This window comes from Hakea prostrata, chromosome 4 (assembly GCF_041222555.1).
Source record: "Hakea prostrata isolate BN-2017 chromosome 4, UWA_Hpros_2, whole genome shotgun sequence".
Taxonomy (NCBI): Eukaryota; Viridiplantae; Streptophyta; class Magnoliopsida; order Proteales; family Proteaceae; genus Hakea; species Hakea prostrata.
This window is the reverse complement of record NC_142603.1, coordinates 54,868,937-54,894,351: the sequence shown is the minus strand read 5'-3', so window position 1 is coordinate 54,894,351 and position 25,415 is coordinate 54,868,937. Positions and strand designations below refer to the sequence as shown.

Genomic DNA, 25,415 nt, shown 5'->3' with positions numbered 1-25,415 from the left:
GGTGGCTACCAGACCATGGCTTGGATACCATGGTTGGAATCGCCACATCACCATCCCATTGCTAATTTGGATGAACTTGGTTGTGGATTTTCCTTCTAAAGGTTTGGAATTAGCCTACCTCTTGAGGAGAAAGAGTTGCCTTTTGAATTCCCTTTTTAGGTTCTTTTCTTTATACAAATTTGATGTTTTATAATTCTAATATTTCACATTGTATATTGGATGTCTTCTTCATTCCATGATGGTTTCCTCTAGAATAACTCCCCATGTTTATCATTGCATAAAAAATATTTTCAAACCCATGTTGATATGATTGATTTGTTAGACCTAGTTTTCAGACAAGTTTGTCAGCATTTCCACTGCCATAGATGATGCCAGGATGATAGCTTTTAAACAGGGACTTGACAACTTAAATCCAGCTTATTGAGATCATTGGATTCATCCAACCTATATTCTGAATTTTCTGGGTTTATGTAATCGTCTACTTGAGGGTTTCACTGACTAAGTTGGTTCCAAGATACTCAAAATGAGATCTCTTTTTGTAACCTGTTAACTCTTTTGGGTGCATTACATCTTCCTCTTCCTTGAAGTTCTACTGCATTGGTGACTAATGGTAATAAGATGATCCCTGCACATCTGTAATTCATTTGCATATCCAAGTTGCTTGTATAGAGCTTACTTAAGTTGCCTTATTTATCTTTCTTAATTTGTATTTGTATATTTTTAGATTCTCTCTAGGTTGGGTCTGTTACCAGCTGTTTATAACCATCACACATACAGAGTTTATGGCAAGGTAGGATTGTAATGGTAATTGGATCATCCCTGGGCCTTCATGCAGTAATCATATGGACATCAAATAAAGTGAATGATCAATTTGATAGTCAAATAAAGACTCTTTACCAACCGTGTAGAACTTTAGGGAGTTCACAAAAATCTCTCACATAATCATATCAATACACCTTCCTGTTTAAGTTATCAACACTGGCGTTGTGACTAAGGAAAATTTATTATCATTTTCACCCATGCTGACTGTCATCTGTGAAGGGTGTAATCTTTTTTTATTTTTATTTTTTGAAGATTGAACTTGGCTGATGCTTCTATTTGAGCAGTGGGGTGCATCATCTCAGTTTTTGACAGTTTTGATTGTGATACTGCAGCTGTCAGCCATCAGGCAGGAACTGGATGATGCCAAACAAGCCATGATGGAATCAGAGAAGAAGCTCAAATTCAAAGAAGAGACAGCTGAAGCTGCCATGGCTGCAAGAGATGCAGCCGATAAGTCTTTAAGGCTTGCGGACTTGAGGGCTTCAAGATTGAGGGAAAGGCTGGGGGAGCTTTCCCATCAGCTTGAGGAGTCCAGTACCCAGGAAGATTCAATGATCTGGAACAGGCCAAGATATATGTGCTGGCCCTGGGAATGGCTGGGGCTGAACTTTGTAGGATATAACCTATCTGAGACACAACACCAGAATTCAAATGAAATGGAGCTTTCAGAACCATTAATATTAGCAAATTGCGCTGGCACCCCAAAATGGAGGCTTTAAAGCACTGACACCCCATTTTATGTTTAAAAAACCCAAACACCCAATTCATTAAACATGGTAGTCCATTATGTTATTGAAACCATTAGTCCACTATTTATTTTCTTAAATTCCAAAATGCCCTACCAAACCGGAAAAAATAGACCAAATTTACCTCTCTTCACTCGACTCGCGGTTCACCCTCCACCGGCCCGGCCCGGCCGCACGCGCCACCATGTGCATAGGCAACCCAAGGGAGAGGTGAAGGAAACACTGCCGTGGACTCCCATCTCGGTGCCAGGGCAATTTGCTCTTAATATTATAAGTGAAAATTTTCCCTGTATAATTCCTTGTAATCTTACGCAATCAAATAGGAATTCAAGGAATGCCCTTGCACCACAAGATGTCACTAGATATAACAGATATAACAGATCAACAAAAATCAAGTTATTTAACTATAAAGAAATGAAGGTTTCATCCTTCCACAGTGACCATAGCTTTAGGTACTATGTATCTATATTTTGTAAAACATACTTCCTCGACATGTGCCGTTGCTGTTTGCTCTCCGCCCCACAATGTGAATTTGCCTCCCAGCAAGGTCTATGATAGCCACTCAGGTTTGATTCTACCAAATTGTGCTCAATGTCGGAAGGAGCAAGGTTGGTGGGAAAGTTTCTAACATAGACATATCTCAAGTCACCTGAGAATTCACAAATCAATCGCCAAGAATCGAAAACAATGTGCTTGTTTCATTTACTTTCAAATTCTCACACATTTTAGTGAAACGGCATGGTGCCGTTTCACATGTGCACAGAACCATACCGTTTCATTGCCATTTCATCACTGTGATGAAATGATATGGGCCATTCTGTAGGTTTGTGAAAGGGCACCATGCTGTTTTAAATTATAAAAGGGTCATAACACATTTAGTGAATCAGTACCATAGTCCTGCGAAACGGCACCATGCCGTTTAAATTATGAAGGGGTCATAACATATTTAGTAAAATGGCACCATAGTGATTTGAATCATAAATGATGTCAAAAGAACAGAAAGAAAGTCTCTCTAGATCACCTGAATGATTGAGATCTTGGGGGCATCGGAAGTTGCAGGTGACGAGAGATTTGGTCCAAGTGTTGACGCGCATATAGCAAATGATCCTCTATTCGTGCATATCTTTATCAACAACATCTGAGCATGTGATGTATGACACCTCATTTGCTGGAGGATGTGGTCCTACATCTGGAGAAAGGTTTTGAAGATTTGACACTTCTTCTCCACAATGAAATTTACTATAAATTCTAATATCATTCCCAGGGACACTGCTCTCCCTAAACATCAACTCCAAATATAATAAAAATGTGACTTAGGAGTTTGCCGTAAGGAAGAGCACGATTGTGTGCCAGTAAAGCATATTACATCATCCAAAGAATGATGAAGGGCAACTTTAGATGCCTCAAAGTATAATCACAATGGGTCATATAAGCTTGAAAATAATTCATAGAATCACAATGCCCCCTATGTGGAAGGATATTGTATTGGATGATGTGGCTAATAATGTGGGGAAGAAATTTCAATTGCTTTTCCTTGATATTGGTGTCACCTATATAGTTTACCATAAAATCTCTATAGGTGGCATCAATATCAATCAAGTGCTGAAATTTCTTTCTAGGTTCCTAAAAAATACAAGGACCCTCAGCTGAAACGTCAAGAATGGAAACTAGGTTATTAATATATAGCTCAATACGGATCCCTTTAACATGTGAGATGGCTTTCAAGTTTTCCCCTTCCCCAGTAAAATACAAGTTTGCATAAAACATCCTAACTAGGATCTCAAAACTGATTTTGGCCCTCGGACATACAAACCACTCAATTCCCATATGTGTTGGTTGCTTTCCCTTATGTGCATATGTTTTTCTTCCTCGTATCACTTTGGAAGCCATTGTAGATCTGGTATTTGCTGCATAAATCACGAAATATATTAGTTAACAACAATCAAAAGTATGAAACTCAAATAACACATATAAACTAAGTAGTAATATAAAGTGGTTCTCCTCAATTTCACTACAAGAACGATGACTGACAATATATATTAAATAAAACAAAATTGATTTTCTTCTACACTTTTTTTAACCACTAACAATAAATCAGCTTCTCCTAGCACTTCCACTTTCTTCTTCTTTTTCTTTTTCTTTTATTTTTATTTATTTATTTATTATTATTATTATTTTTTAATCCTATTTGTAAAGCTTCACAAGATGAGATAAAAACCATGACACACTGAAAAGAAAATCACTTAAAATTTTATTCACCATGGTTTGTCAAATTACGGATTGTGCTAAATCAATTTACCTACAGATGAATTCACAGGTGGTTACATGAACCGAGATTTTAAACTATGGATCAAAACGAGAAATACCCGTTGGTGTAAAAACTCTAGATCATGAAATCAGAGATTCACCTATACTAAAAGCGTGAATCGAGATTTATGGGTAGGGGTGAAATCGAGATTTCAAAAAAGCATACATTTGCACATTCACAAAAATCACGTCGATCAAATAGTTTTTTATGATGAATCCACAGATTTCATTTCATAACCAAACATTTAGTTTTATAAATTATGACTCCATAGATTTGAAATCTTTAAATATTTGAAATCTCCACTCATGTAACCAAACAGGCCCTTAAAACATGCCAAAGCTTACATGTTTAAAATTAACGACTATCAAACAATCTACCGACGTGGCTTAATCCTAGCCGTTTGCAATTCAGTGCTAAACTAGTGGAGGGTTAGTAGAGTGGTCGAGAACCTCAATTCTCAATTGAGAGATTGTGATCTCAACCATTACCGGCCGCATATATAATATCCTCATTCCCAATTTTTCCATATAAAAAGCGCCTTTGTTTAAAAAAAATATAATGATAAAAATAAATTTGTGGTGCTGAGCACCCAAAATTTTTTTGAGAGGAGAGAGACACGAGGTGACATTGTGTTCTCACCATAATCCACTTTTTATTAACTTTGAAATATCAAAATTTCCCTCACTTTACAGTTTACGGACGACGAGTGCATGCGCTGTGCGTAATAATTGTCAAAACACCTTCGCTGTATCCCTTTTCTCCCGCCACAATTTACTTGTAAGCGCGTCAAAATCACATCTCTGCTCATACCCTCAGACAAAATGGCCGACGATGAATTTCAAGAACTCAGCAAGAAGCAGAAGAAAGAGATCGCCAAATGGTTCCTCGTAAACTCTCCCGCCGGAGAGATCCAATACGTCGCCAAAGGTAAAGATTTTGTGTCCACTTCAATTCAATTTCAACCCCTCTCAAAAATGTCTTTTTTTCTTTTCCTTTTCTTCTTCTCCAATTGGGGTTTGGTTTTGCAGACATTAGATCCATTTTAAGTGACGAAGATGTCTATAACATGGCTGTCTCGGAAGCTTTTCCTCTTTATAACAAAACTCACTTGATATCCCTTGAAATGTCGAACGGAACCGGAGAGGTAAGTCCCGAGATTCACTCCCATTTCTCAGATCGGTTGAATTTTGGCCCTTGTAATTACTTTTGCTTGAAGTTTTATTGTTGTGGGTGCTGAATTAGAATGAATTTAAAATTCCCAAACATTTGTTGTAGAGCCCTAATGTAGATTTCCTGAACACATCAAGGCACTTAAGGAGCCGAATTATTTAAAATATTTAATCAAATGAAGGAGAACAAAATTGCCTGAAAAGGGTATTTTTGCCTTTCATCTGTCTCTTTCCATCCTTTGGAGGAGATGACTGATGAGCATAATTCAAGGTTTCAACAACAGTCATCACTTGGACGTTGCTTTTGAGGTGCTTAATTAGTTAATTGTAATTCATAGAATTAAGTGGATTGCCTAGCTACAAGCCATGTTGTTTCGAGTTTCAGGCTACAGCATAAACAGTTTGGCTGTTGGATTCTGTTTATTGTACAACATGCTATCTTAGCTGGATACTGTTAAACCATACTGTCTCTTAAATGCCTCTCATTTTGCTACATGTTGTGCATTTTTCAGGTGCTTATTACATCGTTTGGTGAACTCCACGATAATGAATATCTTGATCCTAGGACTGCGCAAGTTGCTGTTGTCGACCACATAAAACAAGTAATTATTTTGCTTTATTTTTGAGGGATTATATCAGGTTAGGCTGCGAACCACTGTGACTCGTTTGGGCCTCTTAGGGGGTCACCCTATAACTTATATCAGAGGAATGGCACCTCTGGGTTATTCAAACCACGATGATTACATACAGAAGGGATTAGCTCTGTACTTTTTTAACTGTTTGGTCCACCAAGGCTCCTTATTATGGATTTAGGGAAGTAGATTAGCTTAGTTGGGTCCATGCCCTAGACTTTGTGTCATTGTCGTGTTCTTCTTCTGTTACTTTTATATTATTAACTTTCTGTTTCTACTTGGATCCATCTAGATGGCCATTTTTAGTTGGGATAAGGCTGAGTTGTTGTATATTTGTTCTCTTTCTCTCTCTCTCTCTCTCTCTCTATATATATATATATATATAGATCAAATGGGGGATGCAGCTCAAATGTATAGTAAATCATGTGCACGATTTCTAGCAGATTTTGTACTCTATTCTGTATTCTACTGTGAATACTTAGATGTTTATTTTGTATCCTAATATCTCAGGACTGTCTTTAGCAATCCTGTTGACCATACCCAGGACATTACCCATCTGAAGACTGATCACTATGCTTTATTTTGTTTCCGGAATATTGACCCAATCAGATCTTGATTGGGATTTGCAATGTTCAACCAGGTCTCAACATTGATATTTAAAACTTTGGCCTCAGAAACATTTGCCAGGAAGGCAAACTTTTGGGCACTGAACTGTTAACTGGAGGCTCATTTTTTCACTCATATAGACTTAAATGAGAGGAATTTCATTGCCTTAGCACTTATATCTGTATAAACTGATGGCGTGGTCTATATGAGTGCTCATTTGTGGTTTTGTAGGTCTTTGATTGTCAACTTTGCAATGTATATTATGTTAAACTGCTCGTTGTTACAGACTCTTCAAAATGATTTTTTTTGGAAAGAGAGATAGGTCAATCTTTTAAAATTAACAGTAGAAATTTATAATGAGGGAAAAGGAGGATGGGGGTCAGAATCCCAAATACAAAATTGGATGTCTATGTATAATTTATGTCAAAATGTTAGAGAAACTGCTGTACTGCCCAGTGAGATTATGATTTTGATTCCCTTAGCTAGATTTCCAACAGATTTTTGTTCTCTTAACCTTATGGAAAAAAAATGTCCATTTACTGACCAGGTTCTTTTCACTAACCTTTCTCCAATACACCTTTGTTTCAGACTTGTATAGATGTAAGACACGCTACTGATGAGGAGCTCCCATCTGTTTATATTGAAGAGTTTCGGTATGTCTCTTGTGTCCAAACGATGGTTAACATTACTTATATTTATCATATTGGAAGGCATCAAGTTTATTCTAGGAGCATTGTCTAACTAGATATTTGCTAGAGAAAAAGAAAACCAAATGACTCAAATGCAAGATGTGATTGGTTCAGTGAGTCATTAGTTATTTTGTTTCAACAGAAAGTATATCACAGCAAAATGCTCTCACCAGTTGACTTCTTATCTTTGAGTGCAATTAGGGACTGATATGAATTGCATGGTGCATCTCTCCTATAGCATAAGGAGAAACAAGATTAATCTACCCCCTCTTGATTACATTTATCATCTTAGTGTGCATGGTCCATACTCTGTGAATTAAACTAGATGCTGCAAAAACAAGGTGTATTTGTTTGAGACATTGAGGTGTTCATAGAAGTTCTTGAGTGACGTCAATTGAGGTAACACTGCCTGGCATATATTGATATACACAATGTAGCACATGGATAGTAGTTAGAATAGCGGTCTAAGTAAAGACAGATATATAAATTGGCAACTGGTAGTAATACTAATATTAGGAAAGAGAACAATTTTTTTAAATTGGCAATTTATATTATTTCTAATTTTTATGCCTACTTCTTAACAAAGATGTCAGTTCCGTTCCGAATGGCATGAATGTAAAGCTCCGGTATTCCAGTCAGATAAAGTCTCTACTCCTCCTTTCTTGTAACCTCCACAATTGGAAGAGAATCAAATGCTTTTTGTTAATAACCAAAAAATAGAATGGAAGAGAGCTCGAGAATGAGAATTTAGAAGAGGATGTAGGAGGCCTCACTCTCAATGGTGAGAAACCTCATAGAAACAGTCTTTATTTATAGAGAAAGGGAAATAGCTACACCAAGAAAGAGTCCTATATGAACTCAAAATATCCTCCCAGATCTTTTCGAGATTTAGTGCTGACACTAAATCTCAAGAAGCTTTCTCCTATTCCCTTTTTGCCCTTGCTGCATTCTAACACTCACCCTCAAACTGGAGAATACCCATTAAACATTCCCATCTTGTTACGGATATAGTTCACTCTCTCAGCCCCCAAAGATTTTGGGAATAAATTAGCCAATTGTTTTCTAATTCAAACATGAAAAATGAAGATCAGTCCTTGTTGCAGCTTCTCATAGACAATGTGACAATCTACTTAAAATATGCTTCCTATGATCACGAAAGACAAGATCTTATACTATATGGATAGCAGTCTGATTATCATACTACAAAGATATAGGTGACTCATGATCAAAGCCAAGCTCCCCAAAAATTTGCTTAATGCATATTAGTCACTAGTGACAAGTTCCACAACTTGATATTTTGATCCTGCAGTGGATCTATCAACCACCGTCTACTTCTTACTTTTCCAGGTTACAAGATTCCCTCCAATCAAGGTACAATATCATGTGAGAGATCTTTTATCATTTGATAAACCAACCTAAGCTGCATATAGAACCCTTGATTCTCCTGTGACCATGATCTATGTAGAAGAGCCCATGTCCATGAGCTCTCTTGAGACACCTCATGTGCATAACTATACCCAAATGAGTGGTTGGAGGACTAGACAAAAACTGACTCACAACATTGACCGCAAAGGCAATAGCAAGTCAAGTCACAACTAAATAGTTCGATTTTCCATCCAACCTTTGATACTTCTCTGGATCATCAAGTGCTTCTCCATCTTTAAGAATGTTGAGAATTGCAACAGCCTTGGTGCACATGTTGCACATGTTTCTATTTTGGAGAAGCAGTCTTGGTGCATAAGTTTTGAAATATCAGGGCTTCTATTTTGGTTACTTTCTAATTTTTTTTATTGCTTTAATCTCCCTAGGATAGTTTCATTTTAGTAGATTTTGAAGATTCCATGCAACACGTTATTTTCCTTTTTGCTGTAACTTAGTTTAGGAAACTTTCCTAAACTAAAACTTGATTTTACATTATAAATAAAGTACCAAGGGAGAGCCAAAGGACATGCATGCAAGCCCTCTCGCTTTTTCTTCTCTTCTCCTCTTCATCTTCAGTCTTCTTCTATTCTTTTTCTTTTGTCTAACTTTCTTTTCAGTCCCTGTGCTGATTACAGGTATTGTAATCCTAACATGGTATCAGAGCGAGTTTAATAAGCTTAAGGACTGCTTCTTCTCTCTCAATATTCTTTTTTTTTTTCTTTCTACCTAGTTTGTAGCTCTCCCCTTGCTACATTAATGATGTATCAGATCCTTTCACAATTCATAAAATGATCTATGTACCTGCTATTACCACTACTACAAAATCTAGATTTTAGTAAAGTTTTTTAGACATGGGAGGACCTATTAACTTGTTACAGCTCTTTGCCAGCCTGAACATCTATTTTGAGTCCAATCGACTCTGTTTTGCTTTTCTGGACTGCATCTATTGCCTGGAGGAAATTTGTTTCATGTGATTTCTTGAACTGCTACTGCTCTTCAATTGGTATTATGTTCTAAAAATAGTGCCAATGTTGTATTTGATTCTGCTGCAAAATTTACCACTTGTTCCTCTGTTTTACTGAATTTTTCTTTCTCTGAAAAATTTGTTGATGTTGTATTGAATTCTGCTGCAACTTATGCCACTGCTGCCCCTATTTTGTTGAATTTTCTTGCCCGAGAAATTCTGTTGATGCTGTACTGCTTTCCTATTGCTTCTATATCTGGTTTCAAGTAGTTGTAGTTGGTTTTCATCAGATGAAGCTATTTTGTTTAAGGAAGAGTTTTTCATATCATATGCAAACTTCTATGCAAGTTTGGTCTCTTGTTGATGATTAGACCCACTCATGGAACAAAAATCGATTGATATGGTTGAAATATCGATCGATATGTCTGCATTTTTTGAATTCGAAACGAAATGTAGTAGTAGGAACAGAAAGTATCCATATCGTTTCGTATCGACCGATATATCGGTCGATACAAGTCAAAATATAGGCCCGATACCATATCGGGGCCAAAATGTTACACGCGCAACTTATAAAGTGTCCAAACTGAGCCACTTTTCAACCTATTGACACTATTTCGACCTACCGAGCGACATCGCCCTCTGCATTTCGACCTCCTTTGGAAAATTTTGCTGATTTCTCTTGCTTTCATCCCCTTCTACACCTAATTTCTAGTATTCCATTTCCTTCAAACATTTGATTTGCTCCTCCATTTGTGCATTTTCTCAAATCTTGCAAGGTGAGTAACCAACTTCCTCATTTTTTGATTTTTGTTTCATTTGTGCTTTAAATCATGTTAGATTGCTTTCAAATTTATGTTGTTTACTTTAGAGTGTTGATCTATGAATTTGTAGTGTCAAAATTAATTTTTTATTCTTCCTACTATTTTTTTTTATTTTTCTGTTATTAAAAATTATTTACTAAATTATGTATATTACTAAAAATGTATATGTATAGTACATTTATAAGCTTCAAATGAATGTATGTGAGAGTTGAGACACCATATTGCTGTGATGGTGTTGAATAAATTTTTTTTCTGTTAATTATGTAATTTTACTGTATTTAATATATATATTTAAATAATTAAAAAAAATTTTAAATATTAAAAAAACTAATTAATTTCTGTTTTAAATTTTAAAATAGCGGAGTATTAGTGGAAGCATGTATGCAATTTTTGGAGCATGTTGTGGATATTTTTAAGATAGTTTGTGTGTAAAATAGACTTGTAACTCACTAAACTTGTAAGTAATAACATTCCCGCTTCTTCTCTGATTCATGTACTATATACTTGGAATGTTGGATACTTGGATGTTACATTTTCAGTAGTTTTTTAGTAAACTTGTAGTTCTATAGTGTTTATTATGCAAAAATCCAAATCAATTTGAGTGCATTTGAGGCTTGAAATTGACTTTTCAAGAGTCAGATAAAAAGTATCCAGTTTCGGTGAATTTGGAAATTACCATATCGATTGAAATTTTTTCCTTGGACCCATTCATACTAAACTCCCTATGGATCTAGAAATACTCTATGTTTTATCTGGTCTTCTATTAGTACTGTTGGAAACTTACTGTACTGCTTGGCATGATCAGTTTTTATGTTTTTGTATTTGCAAAATACATTATTTTCCCCCTAGTCTTCTTATTGTGATTACTACTGCCCTTGCTAGTTAATATTATTATTTTTCAGAACCGATTTCAGCTTATTGTCTTCTAGTTAACAAGGGTTTTGATTGGATATTGTTTGGCCACTGTTTTCTTATCTATTTACCATAATCAACCTTAGGTTCTTTTTTTTTTTGGATGAATAAATAATATATTAAAAGGACAACAAACAACCAACAAGGGAAAATATAAGAGAAGAAGGAGAGAGGGGGGGGGGAAGGGAGAAAGAGCACAAGCTCAAGAGAGAGAGCAGCTGAGATCCCAGAAACTAACAATCAACCTATTTCTGGGGTTGTCAGTGACCGGGGGGTGGGGAAGAGAAAGCAATCTAGAGGAAACATCAGAGTAGATGGCTTTCTAAATCAAGTCAAGGGATCAAGATTTGGGAGTCCATCTTCTAAGGTTACGCTCCCACCAGATGTGATGGATGGAGGCACCAAAGACAAGCTTGCCAAGGCGATCGCAAACCCATGTGAGCGCCTCGAGCGGGGCCAAATGGAGGCAAGGGCTCTGTTCCAAAGGGGACGGGAAAAAGGGCAGGCGAAAAACAGATGGTCAATGTTCTCTCAACCTTAGGTTCTTATGTTCTGGTAAATTGAAAACATACTACTACTGCCCTTATGAAGTGACTTGTATAAACTACTACAATTATTGAAGACCCCGAGATTTCGTTATAACTTCAGATCTTAATCTTATGGAACTTTGATGAAGATTCATATGTAAGACAACACAATAGTTTAATGAAGATTCATATGCTTTGTTTCAGATCTTAGGGACTGCGTCGTTAACCTTCACCAAATTTTGGGTTCATTTGGATTTTGTTTTACACTTTTGCTTCCTCTTTGTGGTAATGCCAAGGTTAACTTTTACTGGCATTACCATTGTTGTTATGACAACTATTTTTATTTATTTATTTATTCATTCTGCCCACTTTGTTTTTCGCTGCTCTGGTTAGTGTTTTGGTTAAAAAAAAGACCTAGTTTGCTGGGTTTGATTTATTGTTGGCCTCTTTGGCTTATCTGGTGAATAATACCTTGTTTTGTTGGTGTGATTTACTATGCTGCTGACTCACATTATTGGGTTCTAAAGTATACCTTAATGGTTATTGATGCTATTGTAGTCCCATTTATCAAAATCAACTACAGTTTTTGCTTACCAATGTTGCTTACATTATTGGTTGTCATTATTCGTCCACCTGTAATGCTAAACGTGAGGGGAAGATTGGAGCCTTTTGTCTACCTACTTGGTACGCAATAACCCATATTGCGTCTTATCTATCTACTTGGTCCTTAGTGACCTATTATACCTTTATTTACCTACTTGGTCCGTAGTAACCTATAGGACTTTACCTATGTACTTGGTCTGTAATAACCTATACTACCTTAATCTACCTACTTGGTCTGTAATAACCCATACTACCTTTTCTACCGGTTTGTAGTAATCTATATTGCCTTTTACCTACCTACTTAGTCCACAGTAACCAATGCTACATTTTATCTACCCATATTTTTTCCTTCTACACGCCTTATTTTGAAGAGCTTATATGCGAGTTTGGGCTGCACATTTTATCTTCTTGTGCGGAGATTCCTCCCTACTACTGGCTTTTTTTGGATAGCGGCTTTGATGTAATTGTTGCTGTTATACTAATGGATGTGGCTCATCTTCACAACCGTTTCGTTATTGGATGGTTCGTTCAACATGAAGAATTAAAGATTTTTTTTTATTATTTTATTTTATTTTTTATTAAGTTGATGTTTATTATCTCTTAGGTGAAGTTCTCTCAGTGTTTATTGGCGTCTGTTGTTGCTATACGGTTCAAGACTAGTACTGCCTTTCAAATTTATTCTTATTATTCAAGTTGGAGTTTTCTTTGTGTATACTCCAACTTAAGGGAGAGTGTTGAGAATTGCAGCAACCTTGGTGCACAAGTTTCTATTTTGGAGAAGTAGTCTTCGTGCAAAAGTTTTGAAATATCAGGGTTTCTATTTTGGTTACTTACTAATTTTCTTATTGCTTGGTTGACAAGTAATCTACCTAGGATAGTTTTCTTATAATAGATTTTGAAGATTCTATGCAATATGTTATTTTCCTTTTTGTTGTAACCCAGTTTAGGAAATTTTCCTAAACTAAAAAGACTTGATTTTACATTATAAATAAAATACCAGGGGAGAGCCACAGGACATACATGCAAGCTCTCTCCCTTTTTCTTCTCTTCTCCTATTCATCTTCAGTCTTTCTCTATTCTTCTTCTTCTGTCTAACTTTCTTTTCAATCCCTAGGCTGATTATAGGTATTGAAATTCTAACAGAGAATAAGTTTTATGTTTTGATACATTGGAGTATCCAAAGGCTTTGAACCAAGCATCCTTGTTTCAAATAGTAAGTCAATCACATACTTATGTTGGGGATAAAAATATTCATTTCTTGGACTAAGCCATTTCTATCCTCAAGAAATACTTGAACCTTCCTAAGATTTTGGTCTGAAACTGTTTCTGCAAATAGCTCTTCAATGCATCAATACCAGCCGAATCGTCTCTAGTACTACTAGTGTCATCTACATAAGGGCAAACCCAGTGCCAAAGGCTTCCGCACAAGCAGAGTCCCGGGGGGCAATTTCCCTACAAAGCCTTACCCCGAACAATTTTTGCTAAGAGGCTATTTCAATACCTTGATTTATCACTCTCAAACTAAGTCATTCCAAAATCTGTCATAATTTAAGTAAGCCGACCAAACTGTGCAGGTGTTGATTGTTTTAGCCATACAATGACCTCTTTAGGTGACACACTAAACCATTCTCCCCCTAAGCAACAAAATCCTGGAGTTTGTTCCATATATACTTCCTTTTGGAGATCCCATTGAGGACCGTATACTTCATATCCAAATGAACGGGAGCCAGTGATAGGCAGCAACTAAGGAAATCAATATCTAAAAAGATTTGAGCTTTGCCAAAGGAAGTATGGTATCCAAATAGTCCACACCTTATACCCCAAGTATTTCCATTTTCCACGAGTCTAATCTAGCAAGGGTACCATCTGGATTTACTTTCATTATAAAAACCTAGTGATATCCAATAGCATTTTCCCCAAGAGGCACTACTTTCATTGCAAACACCTAGTAATATTCAATAGCAATTCCCCCAAAAGGCAAGGGAACAAGTTCCCATGAATGATTTTCCTCTAGGGCTGCCAACTCCTCAGTCATCATAGTTATCCACCCAGGGCTTGACAAGGCTTTAGACGCAAACTTAAGAAAAGGTTGAGTCTCAATCGTAGATAAACAAGCATGAAAAGTGGGAGAAATACCATTATGTGAAACAAAGTTTGAAATGGGGTATTGGACACAACTTTGAACGCCTTTACGAAGGGTAATTGGTACAGGTTGAGAGACCGGGCCTATTTGAAGTAGAATTCAAGCAGACTATGGGCAGCAGTCTAGCTTCACCTTCCCTCTTTCCTTCTCCTCCTTCCTCTCTCCTTGCTTCTTCTTCTTCTTCTTCTTCTTCTTCTTCTTCTTCTTCTTCTCTATTCTCTATTTTGATCACACTTACATAGCAATCCCAAATTCTCTCATTTTGTTACACATGTTTAAAGTCATCTTATTATGCCACATGTTGGGTTTGTATGGAACCCATTTCTAATTCCTCTCTTTGTCTATCTCTTTTCCTTTCTCTAGTTTCTATTCTAACTGTTTGCATGAAACAATTCCATTATGGTTTGGTTATACAGAGCACTTTGAAATACCTTTCATTCCCACCTACGACATGTTCCAAGGTCACATTTTTTAAGCATTACAAATTATCTTTTCCTTTCTCTATTTCCTCCTCCTTCCACATTGACTCTAGCTTCCTTACATTAGATACCACCTACCACTCCCTTTCTTTCATTTCCTTCATTGGTGCCACCTAGTAACACTAATTACTAGTAGTGCCAAACTGTCATGGCATTGTGAGGTGTCATGACCTCCTTTAGTTAACCATAGTGTGCCACAAATTACAAACTTAATCCACTCATAATGCCACCAATAGTTTTACTTAACCTATTTCTTGACACCTATTTCATTTTACCAACTTATATTGCCACGTGTTGACATACAAGCCATAATTTGGATTCACACTTGAACCCCACTCTTCCTTTTTCTTTTCCCTTTTCCTTCCTCCTACATTTTCTCCTTAAGCTTTTCCATAAGTTGCCATCTCCCTTTGCCTATTAGAGAGTTGTGCCACACCCAATAGCTAGATGACTCAATTTCTAGTAATGGTCCTAATTTACATGGCTCTTGTTTAATTAAAAGAAAGTCCTTAGAGGGCATCAATAATTTATTTATTTGTATAATGGATCATTCATTATGTTATGCTTTGTTCGGTTTGGGTCCAATTTAGAATCACAACTCTTAGATTAGTAATGATCCATTAAAGAGATGAGCCTCAGTTGGGTCCAGTTGGCATGGGTTTTGTTCGACCTTTCCAATTAGGTCCAACTAGCCACCTTCCAATTTCTAAATTCCTTTCAATTAAGATAATCTGATAGACCCCTAATTACCAAGGTGTACAAACGAAAGAACAAGAGGGAGTACACAGCACCACCTACAGCTGCTGCAGGGGATCCAAATGAAGAGAAGACAGGTGGCAGCTTCCAAGTGGACAGCAACCACTAACCTGCTGAAAACAGAGGAGCAGAAAGAATGTTCCAGGTGGCAAAGGAAGATTGGTTGATTGTGCAAGAGTTGGTTATATGCAGAAGTTTGTTAGAATGGATTGTTTATGTAAGGAGGTAGAGGGGGAGAGAGAAAGGGAGGAAAGAAGACACAAGCAAGAGCTTGGGGAGAGGGAAACCTCTGGGGGTGATTAGCTAGCCTATGGCTGTTCTAGCTTATCTGAGTTATCTTTAGTTTTATCTTATTTTCAGAAGTGTTATCAGTAGTATAATCTGTCTGTATTCATCAGCTATTATCCATTTAAGAAAGCTCAATGAATCTGACTTTTATCTGAATATCATTCTGCTGAAACTGTTGTGTTGAGTTCATATCTATTGGTAGGAGATCAATGGAGAATTATTGACGGCCCTATCATAATCATCCACTAAAATAAATTTATTCAAGAAGACATGCCATTACAATACTGAAATAGTATTAAAATAAATATAAAAAATGTAGGACATCATAGCTAGACCCCCTTACAAACATGTATATTAGACTCAAGCCTAGCCCAGTTTTATTTCTTACCTAATTAGGTAGCAAAAACTGACTACTAAACAAACTCAAAACATTACTGGACTTGTAGAATCCTAATCCAGCGGGATTATAACACTTAAATACAATTAAAATAAAGAAAGGCATTTACCTGACTAATTTTATATGCCTAGGGTCTACCTGTATTATAAGCCCATAAAGTGGTCCATTACATACTGGATCAAAAGCTCAATAGCATATACAATCTAACCCAATGCTTATAAGATAATCTTATTTCATGTGATTTAGCTTATATCGTCTTGATTTTCAAGAAAAAAATGCAGGATAAAAAACTTTATTAGGTACCTTGGGGCATTACCTTGTAACTTGTTTCTTAGTGTTTGACCAAATTTTAACATATGCATGCACATGTTTGGATCACATTGATATGTTGGAGATGACATTCGGGTGGGAAACCAGGCTGTAACATGATAAATCCTCATTTGGCAGTCTGGCGGTAAGATCATGGTGGTTGGCAGTTTGAATAATATGACTGCCCAACCATGAAAAGGAATATCATTTGTTATGGCCTATGGTATGTTGTTCTGTCATTAAAGTTGTCCTGTATGGATATCCATTTCAGATATTCTTTATCTTTTTGTGTATAGAATTTTCTTAAATTGTTTGGAGATCTACCAAAAGTCGAAAAATTAACAGTGGTTATCTATTATTTTGCTACTGCCACCTCTATCCTTCCAAGGTAAGGTAGTCCTTATGTGTATTGTCAATCCCTGACTGGCTGGGTGAGTAAGTGGGTTCAAGATGGAAAGAAAATTAAATGAGACTGTTATTATTTTCAAGCTTTATGTTACTTTCTTCAATTTTCTTATCCAGTTCATGGCAGATGTGCTCTGGATGCAGAAGTCATCAAATATGTTAATGAATTGTACCCAAAAGGTGTCTGCTCAGTTTACTGCGTTAATGGAAAAGATGTGGAAGGACCCGGATCTAATTTTGAACTTACAGTTGTGATTTCTGCTGCAAGAAATAGCCCCCAAAATTTCTGGTTCGTGAAGTTATATATTCTGTAGTCAAGAAACTTTTTTTTTATTATTATTATTATTTATTCAATGGTCTCTCTACCCTCCCCTTCCCCCCCCCCCCCCCCAAAAAAAAAAATTTGATAATTACTTTAGTTGTCTGCCTAAATTATTTTATCCTTATTTTCCCTTGGTTTATATGATGAAATTAATCCACTAATCATATCTTTTGTGGCTTTTATACTTGAACCATGTCCATGCGCTGGCTGAATTTATTATTTAGATCTATTATGCAAAAACTTTTATTTCCCATGAAAGTTCTCACTTTTGTTCGGCTTAATTGGACAGCAATGGTAACTGGCGCTCAATCTGGAATGTTGCATTTAAGGATGATGTGCAAATGATAGAAGTAAGAGGCAAAATAGAGGTATGGCTTGTAATTGCTCTTGGTGCAAAATAGCAAATGTACAAAATACCTAATGGTTTCTGGAATTATCCTGACTCCAGGACAAGATTGTGTACAACATTGCATGCATACTTCTGAACGTGCTAAGAACATTGTATGTACATGTTTCAGGTGGGGGCTCACTATTTTGAAGAAGGGAATGTTCAACTAGACACTGAACATGAATGTGTGGATTCAACTATTTTTCAGGTTGATCTGAACTCTCCAATTGTCACATATTGATGGAACACAAAATTTCTGAATTGCGTGACTGTTGCTCTGTTTGAGTAAATCCATGAATTTTGTTCTTTATTGACCAAATATAAAGTCTTGATTACACTATAGCATTTTACAACAGGCTGTATTGAAGTAGGGCATGAATGGAGTGGGCTTGATCCAGGATCAGCCTGACCAATACGTGTTTTCTTACCTGCTCCAGATCTTCACATCAGAAGCTTCTTTGAAATTTGGCTTCTATTTGGACTTGTAATCTGGATCTTTGAAAACTTGGGCGCTAGTAAGAATAACTTACTTAGCAAAAACCATGTCCAAATCCAGTGTAGGTTAGGATGTGAGGAATTTGGCTCATGCAGTGTGTGGTATACAAGAAAATAATCCAAATTGGCTATAATATCAAAATCTGGATCTCAGATAGATGAGGATCCATATTGAATTGATACAGACCAGGATCAGAATCTTTAAATTTGGATTTATTGAAATTAGTCTGCAATATATGTGAATTTGGATCAGCATGCTTCTTTGTGCCTTCCTTACTGTTGCCTGTTGGTAACCTAATAAATGTGACTCAAGAGTTCCATTTCTGTTTCAGCACCCTGAGGATTGTGCAACTGCTGTAGCACACATTATTCGCCACCAAGAAACCGAGTATATGGCATCTCTTGAGGTTCTTATATTTATCTATTATTATCAGCAGATGGTTAAGAATATTTCATTGATTTGAGTTTCTCTCTACTAACAGTTCTACACTTTTATGTTGTTAGGTGTCCTATGCAAAATTGCCAGATACAACTTTCAAGGTATTGATTTTACTATGAAAAGTTGCAATAAAATGCCTTTAAAGTTTGTACAAGTGAAAATTATATTCACATTCTAGTATTGGTCCATATATAATCAATATATTTACCACCGAAGGTGGTGGTCTAGGGGTCCCAAGCTCACTCCCATGTGGTTTGGTGGCGCCCCTATGTCCCAGGTTTGAATCCCCTCTACTCATATGTTTCTCACATTGGGCAGTTGTGTGTTCTTTGGCCTGGGCATGGAGGTTACTACCAGCTTTTGTGGATTATACTAGGCCTCCGGTGGGGTTATTGTTGACGGGGTCAGTGTTTGCGCTGATCGTTCACAGGGGTAATGCTTGCATAGATCAAACTTGAAAGTCTAAACATTGCCTAGCGGGGGGGGGGGGAGGAGGGGCGCAAGGACGCCACTACTGCATCCCCCTTGTTTGCTACCAAAAAAAAAATCAATATATTCAGTCAAAGAGGCACTTCTTTGATTGGCTATAGCCCCCATATCAGACCATTATATCACATGATATGTAAAGAATCCATACCACATTATCAATACACGGCATCAAATTTGTGCATTTGGAAATTCCTCAACGCATTTTCTTCATCTCTGTTCTCCCAAAAGCTCCTCAACTGTTTGTTTTAGAATGTCAGTTCAATTTAGTTCAAATCCTTCTATTTTTGCATTGTGGTTCAGGACCTTCGGAGGAAGCTTCCTATAACTCGTACCCTGTTTCCGTGGCATAATGCTTTGCAACTCAGCGTCAGCAGAGATATTAAAAAGGAACTCGGACTTGGGAAGTGAAAATTACTTGGGAAAGTAAGTTCTTTATCTGTGTTGTATTGCTTTAGGGTGTTTTTTTTTTCTCCTGAGATCCCCTGTTTATTTTGCATTTGCCACATCAAATGCTTGCAGTTGGGCTATTCTTGAAATGCTGTCACTACTCTCCTAAAAGGAAAATTCAATTACTATTTTCTGCATATTTTCATTTGTTAAGTTTTGGTTGGTGTCCCAGTTCTTGTAATTTTATGCATATTATTGTATTTAAGTTGCAAGATGTTGAATTGTTGATATATACCATCAAAAGATCTGGATTATTTCAGTGTTGTATGCTCCATTAGACATATTTATATGTGACTTTAGAAAACTTTTACCTTCGTAAAAGATTACAATGGAAAACTACATCTTTAATCTCGAGGTGTGAGAGCTTAAATATTAAGTAGATTTGAACACTTTGACTCCTTATATATGAGGTGGTGATCTTTTGCTAATTGAGTTGATTGGAATTTTTTTTTTTTTTTGGAGTTGATCTTCTTTCATTCATGGTGACGGGTCTTGTAAAGAAGGATGTTTCAAATTTGGTTATTCTTCATCATAGTTGATTTGATCTTATGACTAGACTTTGTAAAAGAGGGTTATAACTTATAACCCCATAGTTGATCCCCCTTTAATAAAAAGGAACGAGTCTGAATTTTTATTTTTTATAATATTTTTAGGTAGTTTACTTATTTTAATTTTCTATTCTAGGCATCTCTAACTATAATCCTCTATTAGAGATATACTTCCTCTCTTTCTTTCTTTCCTTTTTTTTTCTTTTTTAAGGAAGAAATTTTCTTTCATTTTTGTATACTAATAAAGTTTCATATGCAACGCACAAGTGGCAAGTAGAAACATAGGTGTTATTTTTGGGTGGTACCAGTAGAATAACATTTATCAAGAATAAGTTAAAATAAACACTAATAGATTTTATACATTATTATTATTTTTTGGAGACCTGATTTCAAGCTATGGTAGTAGATGTGAAGCTGTTGAGCTTCTTCTCCAACTCTGTTATAGATTGCTTGAGTCTGGATGCTTTGAAAATAGTTTCATATCCCTTTCGTATGGTCTAGATTAGTTTGTGGGAGAGTTTGGTGATGGTTAGCTTCCACTATTATTCCATGGCAGAGTTGGATGATAGATACTGCTAAGGCTAGTGATAGAATGACCACTGATTTCAATAGAAACTACGGAGATATTTTTGCATGAGGTAGGATGGCACTTGTTGTAAACACACCACGATCATCGTTGTCAGTAGATTTTGGTCGTTCTTGGTGGAGGAGGATTTTCATTTGGTGAAGCATGTTGTGATGTTCTTTGTCTTGAGGGAAAGATAAATGAAAGGAATTTTGTACGTTACATTCTTATTTGAGGTTTTTTACTTTGCCCACATAAGGCGTAAGCTGGGCCAAAACTCTTGTTTGCACACTGAAGTAGCCAATATTTTAGTTTGCCCATTCTGGTAAACTTAGAATATTACAAAAAAATCCAACGTTAGTTTTCTGTTAATTTTGACTTTAAAATTATCATTTTGCCCATGGGGTGAAGGGAAGTATTTTTTTATTTTTTTTTTTTTTATAAAATTTTATTTAAATTTTTCCAAGTTTACAAAAGAACTCCATATTCACTCGATTCACCTGAAAGAGAAACGGAGAGGGAAAAACGAAAAAATATACAGAGAGGCTTTTCTTGATTGAAAGGCATGTGATGCTCTCTATGGGTGTATTGATGTGTATTTAGAACTCAATCATGGTTCAAAAATACACTCTAAAACTCAATTGCTTTTGAGAAGTTGAGAATGGATGAAAATGAAACTTTAAGCTCATGACTATAAGAAGGAAAAACTTGCCTACAAATCCTATAACAGACCTTCAGCAGGACATATTAATAGCATACGTAGTACAGAAGTGAAACTAATCTAACTACCCAATGAACCTCAGATTCCTAGTTGATCATGAGAGAATGATCATGGAGACTGGGTTTAAGATAAAACTTTTTTTTTTGAATACAAAGAGTTAGAATTGGAATTGATTATGAATTGAAATTATTAATTATGGTCTTTAAAAAAAAGGATGTAATTAATATTAATTCAATTCATGCTTATTAAATGTAAACTATAAAATTACATTTGTGGACAGCATTTAATTATTTTTATCAAGTGAATGAATTAAAGGTTTTTTAGGTAAAAAAATGTTGACATCTCCCTTTAGTTTGTGCTTCTATAATAGTAACATGATATATGCATTAATTTATTCCAAGCAATATTCAACCAAGTCTAAACTTAACAATATCATTTGCCCTCTCAATCCTCTCTCCTCCTCTACATATGGGTTTCTCCCCTTTACAGATTTAGCGAAGCCCCTTGCTTTCATTGACTTGGAATGGTAGATTCCGTCCATACTAGCGATGTGATGATCCCTAATGCAAAACACCATTGGTGAAGAATTCTTAATATAAGCACCCCTCCCTCCGCGAGTTTATCTCTTTCCTCTCTTCTTAAATCGATACATTCGATAGGCAAATTTTTAACTGCAATTTTATATATATTGGGTGTGGAAAACTACTACAGATACCATCAAGGAGAGTCGAACCCCTAATTTCTTCACTAAAAAGTGTCGGTCATTATCAATTGAGCCAACCTTTGGTGATAAAAGCGTCAATGTGAAGTAAACAACACTCATAAACAAGAATAGTGAACTCAACTTCCCTTGTATATATTTATCAAAAAAAAATAATAACACTTTCCTCTTAAATTGGAAGGTCACCAGTCAGGAGCGTGGAAATAGTATCTTATAAAAAGAGCAATTAGGGGAAATAAGTAGTTACCACTTACCAGCCGTATGAGGAGCCTACCTAATCATAACCGTAGCATGCATTTGGAAAGCATCTCGGACTCCAAAAGTCCCGATAAAGCCACTAAAATGTAACCGTTACAAAAGAAAACGACCGTTACCCCTCTCCTACTTTTTCAAATTTTGAAATTTAATCTTTAATCAACACAATCGCTTTTGACCGCAAGCCAGGACCAGAAAAGATCGCAAAAACACTTACGCCTTCTTGATTGATTCTTCCCTCTTTCCCTCTTTCCCTCTCAAGCGCTCTTCAATCAAACCAGTTCAACAGAGAAAATGGCTCTCAGATCGCTCGACAATGCTCTTCCAGTTATGCCGGAAAGGCCCAAGAAACTAGTAAAGGTCGCCGTTTCCGTCCCAAAACCATCGGATTTGGGGGTGAATGATGAAAACAAGCTCCCGATGCCAGCAGCGGCTACTGGTGATTCGTCAATTGATTATATTGCTTCAGAGGATCTCAAAGCCATTGAAGATCCCGAAACCAAGATTCAAGTAAATTCTCATCCGATCCCATTCTTGAAGCCCTGATTTTCCTTTTTCTTTTATACGATTTCTCTCTTCTCTTTATGTGTTACTGATACTCTGTTTGACAGACATTAATGGAGGAATTAGCTTCAAAGGACTGGACGAAAGTGTGTGAGTCGCTGAACAATGCCAGACGATTCGCGATCCATCACCCATCATTTCTGCTCCCAATCTTGTAAGTCGATCTTTCTATTTCTTCCCCTGCCTCACCCTACTAGCTTCTATCTTGAAATCCTGATCTAGGGTTTTGCTTAAACCGTTGCGTCGATGAGGTTTTATAGGGATGAAGTGATGTTGATGATGGTGAAAGCTACGAATAACCCAAGAAGCGCGTTATGCAAAGTTTCTATCATGGCTAACTCCGATATTTTCAAATCCTTCGGGGAAAAGATAGTATCGTCCGATGCCTTTGATTCCTTGGTATGGGATAGAGACATTTTAAACCCTAATCACTCTCATGTAGATTTTTTTTTCATTTCTGTGGGGTTATCATTCATCAATGATGGTTTCCATTATGTGGGTTCACAGCTGCTCCAGCTTCTGCTGAAGGCATCTCAGGATAAAAAATTTGTGCGTGAAGAAGTAGAGAAGGCTCTACAAGCAATGGTGGAATCCTTGCCCCCTCTTGCTCTGCTTCATAAGCTCTTGATTTGTGTCTCACACTCTAACCTCAGAATCAGAGCCAAATCTGCCGTCTCCATCTCAAAATGCGTTTCTAAGATGGTAACTATCAACTAAAACTAAACCCTATACCCTGTTTTGCTCACAAATCTTGTGTTGAGGTGTTTATAAGATCAAACCCTTCCTTCCAAATTAAACTTTCAGGGACTGGAAGGAATGAAGGAATTTGGCTTAGTTTCTTTGATCCAAGTTGCAGCTGATCTGTTGAATGATAGACTTCCTGAAGCACGAGATGCAGCTCGGAGCATCGCGATATCGGTATACGAAGCAGTTATTCTTCATGGCGAGGAGCAGAAGGATCATGATGGGTTGTCTCCTATGGAGCTGTGGCAGAACTTCTGTTGCTCCAACTTGACAGCCATTCAAGCTCAAGCCATGGCTAAAATAACACCTTCTTAGTTGCTGCAGCAGCAGCAGTGATTAGCAGATTTATTTGTAGTATATACACTATTAGCATCCACTAAATCTGAAGGTCCATGTAAAATGCGGTTTTACATGATTTCTCTTCTTCGCTCGTTTGCCATGAAAGTACTAAATAATGAAATTCTGCTTTGTTTGTCAATGCTTCTGGTTTGCCTTGTCAATGTCGTTTATGGATTGTGGTTGTGCATCATTGTGTGATTACATTAAGAGACTTTGAGTTTGGGAACTGGATCCCTTTGCCATTAATTCTGAGAGATAAGTCATTCTCCTAAATGTGTGGTGGAGGGATGTGAGAAGAATAAATCCCCTATCCAGATTGGTAGAGGATCTCAACTCAAATACATCTCAATTGGTATACAATAACAAAGACAATTTATGTGGTTCGGTCAATTTACGAAAACTCACTTTAAAACATGTGTTATATGTTCTCTTTCCACTTCACTCTCATGCAGTGACAGTATGAATGGCAATAGTGAGCATCATTTACTTCATGCATTCATACTATTCATGGAAACCAAACTCAAGCCTATAGTGGCACAAGCCTTGCGTGGTGCCCCCATAGTGTATATTACAATCAATGATCTAGTGTTAATCATAGACCAATTGATCCTCAAGAGCATGTATGCACACTATCATTTGGATTTATGGCATATGGTGGTTTTTTTTAGTAAGAAGAGGATTGAAAGTGAAGTGGTAAAGATGATAAGAAGAGGCTTTAAAGTGAAACTTTTTCTTGTACCCGATTTAGAAGATAAACCCTCACAGACATATTTTGGTGGTGACCCAAATGACCCATTTGCTGAGATGTGTGGTGGAAGCGGAGGGCTTGGGCTACTACGTCGACCCGTTAACCCAATTGGAGTCTATATATATATGTACCTTGTGTTCGCCTACCACATATATGATGGAGAGATTTGGGATTTTTGATTAGGGTTTTGGGTGACAATTCTTGTAATGACATTCTTGGCGGTTAGTTATGAGATCTCCTTCTGTTCTTCTTCTACATAGTGGAAAACTTTTCTTTTTCGCCCGTGGACGTAACATACTATTAAAGCAACCTAAAGGGGGTGAATAAGTTGCAACTAGTGGATTTGCCTAAAAAAAATTCGATTTAATTGCAAATACAAGATTAATTGAAAATTCAATTGAAATTAAGATATTGCAATCAACCACAAGACAAAGGCTTTTATGGTAGTTCGACTTTACAAGTCTACTACATCCACTCTTCTCTTGGCCTTAAGAGAGTATTTCACTAATGATTCTCTTTTAATACGGTGGGGGTAAAGATCAACTCTTACAATCTATGTTCAATAAAGCAAGAGCACCCTTTATAATGTTTGTTCTAGATAGGGCAAAAGCATCATTAACCAATTCTAATCA

The 25,415-nt window shown here is 36.6% G+C and overlaps 2 protein-coding genes across 2 annotated transcripts; both read left to right on the top strand.

The window, feature by feature from the left end:
• Positions 1-4,521: 4,521 nt before the first annotated feature.
• CPA (Subunits of heterodimeric actin filament capping protein Capz superfamily) lies at positions 4,522-19,951 on the top strand. The gene is made up of 10 exons (XM_089153682.1): positions 4,522-4,803; positions 4,905-5,020; positions 5,558-5,647; positions 6,872-6,936; positions 17,126-17,287; positions 17,610-17,688; positions 17,839-17,916; positions 18,536-18,610; positions 18,708-18,743; positions 19,432-19,951. The coding sequence occupies exons 1-10, from the start codon at positions 4,698-4,700 to the stop codon at positions 19,537-19,539; spliced, it is 915 nt and encodes a 304-aa protein (XP_089009808.1). The 5' UTR covers positions 4,522-4,697; the 3' UTR covers positions 19,540-19,951.
• A 2,487-nt stretch (positions 19,952-22,438) lies between these two features.
• LOC149019714 (ARM repeat superfamily protein) lies at positions 22,439-24,278 on the top strand. Its single transcript, XM_089151088.1, has 5 exons — positions 22,439-22,898; positions 23,000-23,106; positions 23,213-23,351; positions 23,460-23,654; positions 23,757-24,278. The coding sequence occupies exons 1-5, from the start codon at positions 22,683-22,685 to the stop codon at positions 24,009-24,011; spliced, it is 912 nt and encodes a 303-aa protein (XP_089007214.1). The 5' UTR covers positions 22,439-22,682; the 3' UTR covers positions 24,012-24,278.
• Positions 24,279-25,415: the final 1,137 nt, after the last annotated feature.